Consider the following 5,353-nt stretch of genomic DNA (forward strand, 5'->3'; position numbering starts at 1 on the left):
GGGGGGGACACCGAGCCACCCCCGTGTCCCCAGTGCCACCAGCGTCCTTTATTGGCTGTCCCCATGTCCCCTGTCCCCCCTGTCCTTGTCCCCAGCGTCCTTTGTGTCCCCCGTGTGTCCCTGGCTGCCGTTTGAGATGGCCCTGTCACTGTCCTTGGTGTCACCGTTGTCACCAACGCTGTCTTTGGTGTCACCATCGCTGTCCTTGGTGTCCCCATCGCTGTCCTTGGTGTCCCCATCGTTGTCCCCTGTGTCCTCCTCATTGTCACCATCACTGTCCTCATTGTCCTCATCATTGTCCCCATCACTGTCCTCGTTGTCATCGTTGTCCTCGTTGTCCTCCTCGGTGTCCCCGTCACTGTCCCCGGTGTCCCCGTCGGTGTCCCCAGGGGTCCCCCCCCGGTTGGTGTTGACAAAGAGGCCCCCGGGGTTGTCACTGGGGGGGAGGTGACACCAGGGAGGGGTCACAGTGTCCCCAAGGTGCCACCGTGTCCCCAGTGTGTCCCCGAGGTGCCACCATGTCCCCAGTGTGTCCCCGAGGTGACACTGTGTCCCCAGTGTGTCCCCGAGGTGCCACCGTGTCCCCAGTGTGTCCCTGAGGTGCCACCGTGTCCCCAGTGTGTCCCCAAGGTGCCACCGTGTCCCCAGTGTGTCCCCGAGGTGCCACCATGTCCCCAGTGTGTCCCCAAGGTGCCACCGTGTCCCCAGTGTGTCCCCGAGGTGACACTGTGTCCCCAGTGTGTCCCCGAGGTGCCACCATGTCCCCAGTGTGTCCCCAAGGTGACACCGTGTCCCCAGTGTGTCCCCAAGGTGACACCGTGTCCCCAGTGTGTCCCCAAGGTGACACCATGTCCCCAGTGTGTCCCTGAGGTGACACCGTGTCCCCAGTGTGTCCCCAAGGTGACACCATGTCCCCAGTGTGTCCCTGAGGTGACACCGTGTCCCCAGTGTGTCCCCAAGGTGTCCCCAAGGTGACACCGTGTCCCCAGTGTGTCCCCAAGGTGGCACTGTGTCCCCAATGTGTCCCCGAGGTGACACCGTGTCCCCAGTGTGTCCCCAGTGTGTCCCCAAGGTGACACCGTGTCCCCAGTGTGTCCCCAAGGTGCCACCGTGTCCCCAATGTGTCCCCGAGGTGACACCGTGTCCCCAGTGTGTCCCCGAGGTGGCACCGTGTCCCCAATTTTTACCCCCACATTTTTACCCCCCAATTTTTCCACCCCCATTTTATTATCCCAATTTTATCCCCCAATTTTTACCCCCCACATTTTTCCCTTCCCCATTTTTACCCTCATTTTATTCCCCCCATTTTATCCCCCCATTTTTACCCCCCCATTTTATCCCCCCAATTTTTACCTCCCCCATTTTTACCCCCCACTTTTTACCCCTCATTTTTTACCCCCCATTTTTAATCCCCCAATTTTATTACCCCAATTTTTACCCCCCAATTTTTACCCCCCATATTTTATTATCCCATTTTTTCCCTCCCAATTTTTACCCCCCATTTTTACCCCCCATTTCCACCCCCATTTTATCCCCCCCCCATTTTATCCCCCTCATTTTCTCCCCCCTATTTTTACCCCCCTATTTTTACCCCCCATATTTTATTATCCCTTTTTTATCCCCAATTTTTACCCCCTCATTTCCACTCCCAATTTTTACCTCCCTCATTTTTACCCCCCATTTTTCCACCCCAATTTTTCCCCCCAAATTTTTACCCCCCATATTTTATTGCCCATTTTTTCCCCCTCCCCAAATCCCCCCACTCACCTTTCCCGGGGGTTTTTTCTCTCCAGGGGTGTGAAGGCCTCGGGCCTGGGGGGTCACTGGGGTTACTGGGGGGGACTGGGGGGGACTGGGAGGGGATTTTGGGGAGGGGGGATTTATTTTGGGGGGTTTATTTGGGATGGGGGGGATCTAATAAAGCCTGGGGGGGATTTGAGGGGGGAGTTTGGGGTCCTGCCAGAGCCCTTGGGGAGGTTTGGGGGGAATTTTGGTGGAGTTGAGGGGATTTTTTGGGTATTTTTGGGGTATTTCAGGGGTTTTGGGGTATTTTGGGGTATCTTTGGGGTGGTCTTGGGATGTTCCAGGGTGTTTTTGGGGTATTTTGGGATATTTCAGGGTATTTTGGGTCCTACCAGAGGCCCTGGAGATGTTTAGGGGTATTTTTGGGGGTATTTTGGAGTGTTTTGGGATATTTTGGGGCGGATTCTGGGATTTTTTGGGATATTTCAGGGGGATTTTGTGTCCTACCAGAGGCCCTGGGGATGTTTTAGGGTATTTTAGGGACATTTTGGGGATATTTTGGGATATTTTAGGGACATTTTGGGGACATTTAGGGTCCTACCAGAGCCCCTAGGGATACTTTAGGGGTATTTTGGGACATTTTAGGGACATTTTGGGGACACTTAGGGTCCTGCCAGAGGCCCTGGGGATGTTTCAGGGACACTTTGGGGCTATTTTGGGATATTTTGGGGTGTTTGGGGTCCTACCAGAGGCCCCTGGGGATGTTTCAGGGTATTTTGGGGACATTTTGGGGACATTTTGTGTCCTACCAGAGGCCCTGCCTCTGCAGGGAGCGAACGTGGGGCGGGAGCAGCACCAGGGAAATCTCAGCCTTGACCTTGGAGCCCTCGAGGATGGGATCGACCAGCAGGAAATCGCCTGGGGACAGGGGGGACAGGGGGGACATTGGGGACAGTGAGGGGACAATGGGGACAGTGAGGGGACAGCAGGAAATCACCTGGACAGGGGACAGGGGGGACAGTGAGGGGACAGTGAGGGGACACAGGGGACAATGAGGGGACATTGGGGACAGCAGGAAATCACCTGGACAGGGGGGACAGGGAGGGGACAGTGGGGACATTGGGGACAGTGAGGGGACAGGGAGGGGACAGGGAGGGGACAGTGAGGGGACAGTGGGGACAGAGGGGACAACGGGGACAGAGAAGGGACACAGGGGACAGGGAGGGGACATGGGGACACTGGGGGAGGGCGGGGGCGGGGCCACGGTGACAGTGACATAGTGACAGCGACAGTGACAGTGACACAGCGACAGTGACAGTGACACAGTGACAGTGGCAGGGTGGCAGTGTCACCTCCCTTGGTCCAGATGTGGCCAGAAGCACAGTGGCAGTGACAGGGGGACAATGACAGGGTGACACAGTGACAGTGACAATGATGACAATGCCAGAGGTGTCACCTCTCTTTATCCAGATGTGTCTCCTGAACCGGGGTGGCAGTGACAGGGGACAATGACACAGTGACAGTGACAATGACAGGAGTGTCACCTCTCTTGATCCAGATGTGTCTCCTGAACCGGGGTGGCAGTGACGGGGACAATGACATAGGACACTGACAGGGGACAATGACAGGGTGACAATGACACAGGACAATGACAGGGTGACAATGACACAGGACAGTGACAATGACAATGTGTCACCTCTCTTGATCCAGATGTGTCTCCTGAAGCGGGGTGGCAGTGACGGGGACAATGACACTGACAGGACAATGACAGGGTGACAATGACAGTGACAATGACAGGGGTGTCACCTCTCTTTATCCAGATGTGTCTCCTGAACCGGGGTGGCAGTGACGGGGACAATGACAGGGTGACAATGACACAGGACAGTGACAATGACAATGTGTCACCTCTCTTTATCCAGATGTGTCTCCTGAACCGGGGTAGCAGTGACAGGGGGACAATGACAATGACACAGGACAGTGACAATGACAGGGGTGTCACCTCTCTTGATCCAGATGTGTCTCCTGAACCGCGGTGGCATGCTGGCCAGGAACCGCGTCCCCTCCGCCGTCTCCACCTCGTGCAGGTTGTTCCCGGGGCTCCCCAACACCTGCCCCAACAACAGGCCTTGTCCCCTCTGTCCCCTCGGTGTCACCTGTGTCCCTTCATTGTCCCCTCATTGTCCCCCCTGTCCCCTCAGTCCCTTCAGTGTCCCATCAGTGTCCCCCCTGTCCTCTTTGTCCCCTCAGTGTCCCCAGTGTCCCCCCTGTCCCCTCAGTGTCCCCTCGGTGTCCTCCCCCAGGGCCACCTCCCCGTGTCCCCGTGTGACCTCTGTCCCCGTGTCACCCTCTGTCCCCTCCATGTCCCAGAGCTGTGTCCTCGTGTCCCCAATGTCCCCAAATCCCCAATGTCCCCGTGGTGTCCTCAGTATCCTCCCAATGTCCCCCATTGTCCCCGCTGTTCCCCAGTTGTCCCCAAAGTCACTGTGCTGTCCCCAGTGTTCCCAAATGTCTTGTGTCCCCAGAGTCCCCGGTACCCCCAGTGTCCCCAAACGTCCCCAGTGTCCCCAGGGCTGTCCCAGGGTTGTCCCCGGCTACCCCTGGGCTGTCCCCAGGGCTGTCCCAGGGGCTGTCCCCAGTGTCCCCCCATTGTCCCCTCAGTGTCCCAGTCTCACCCTGATCACGCTCTGTCCCCAGCTGTCCCCAGGCTGTCCCCAGCTGTCCCCGGGCTGTCCCCTCCAGTGTCCCCTCAGTGTCCCCTCAGTGTCCCATTCTTACCCTGACGACGCTCTGTCCCCAGCTGTCCCCAGGCTGTCCCCAGGCTGTCCCCAGTGTCCCCACTGTCCCCTCAGTGTCCCCAGTCTCACCCTGACCACGCTCTGTCCCTCCGCGGGCTGTCCCCAGGCTGTCCCCGGGCTGTCCCCGGGCTGTCCCCATTGTCCCCTCAGTGTCCCCAGTGTCCCCACTGTCCCCTCAGTGTCCCCTCTCTCTCACCCTGACCACGCTCTGTCCCTCCGCGGGCTGTCCCCAGGCTGTCCCCGGGCTGTCCCCATTGTCCCCTCAGTGTCCCCAGTGTCCCCTCTCTCTCACCCTGACCACGCTCTGTCCCCAGGCTGTCCCCAGTGTCCCCTCAGTGTCCCCAGTGTCCCCTCAGTGTCCCCTCTCTCTCACCCTGACCACGCTCTGTCCCTCCGCGGGCCTCACTCTCTCCTCCAGCAGTTCCCTCACCACGTGTTTCCGTTTGGTGGCGCGCGACATTTCGGCCCTGGGGGGACACGGGGGGGGGGAGGGGGGAGAGTCAGGGACCCCCGGGGTGGGGGAGGGGCGGGGGGAGGGGCTCGGGGACCCCCCGGGAACCCCCGGGACCCCCCGGCCCCGCCCCCACCGCGCGCTCACCTGCGGCGGCACTTCCGGGTCGGGCGGCGGCGGCGGCGGCTGTGACGTCACTTCCTGTAAGGAAGGCGGGAATATAAGAGGACACGCCCCCAGATGGCAAAACCCCGCCTACAATGGGGCGGAGCCAAAGCAGAGCCCGGGGTGGGCGTGGCCTGAAGTGAAACCCGCGCGCGGGAAATGAACGGGAGCGTTTGGGGGCGGGGCTTTGTCCCGCATA

At 59.3% G+C, this 5,353-nt stretch overlaps 1 protein-coding gene across 1 annotated transcript; it reads right to left on the reverse strand.

Moving 5' to 3' along the window:
* Positions 1-5,170, reverse strand: EIF1AD (eukaryotic translation initiation factor 1A domain containing). The gene is made up of 6 exons (XM_083881417.1): positions 5,137-5,170; positions 4,912-5,005; positions 3,743-3,851; positions 2,553-2,661; positions 1,768-1,812; positions 1-436 (listed from the first exon to the last, which is right to left on the reverse strand). Exons 2-6 carry the CDS (start codon positions 4,996-4,998, stop codon positions 49-51), a joined length of 738 nt encoding a protein of 245 aa, XP_083737543.1. The 5' UTR covers positions 4,999-5,005; positions 5,137-5,170; the 3' UTR covers positions 1-48.
* Between the last annotated feature and the right edge of the window lie 183 nt (positions 5,171-5,353).

The sequence above is a fragment of the Zosterops lateralis genome (genome assembly GCF_965231275.1).
Source record: "Zosterops lateralis genome assembly, chromosome: 33".
Taxonomy (NCBI): Eukaryota; Metazoa; Chordata; class Aves; order Passeriformes; family Zosteropidae; genus Zosterops; species Zosterops lateralis.

Bases quoted from the DNA above. Each gene is read 5' to 3' on its own strand.
- EIF1AD (XM_083881417.1), bottom strand. From the start codon at position 4,998: ATGTCGCGCGCCACCAAACGGAAACACGTGGTGAGGGAACTGCTGGAG. The intron at 3,852-4,911 runs GTGAGAGAGAGG...TTGTTGGGGCAG, and splicing joins AGGGACAGAGCGTGGTCAGG to GTGTTGGGGAGCCCCGGGAA. The intron at 1,813-2,552 runs GTAGGACACAAA...GTGACCCCCCAG, and splicing joins CTGCAGAGGCAGGGCCTCTG to GCCCGAGGCCTTCACACCCC.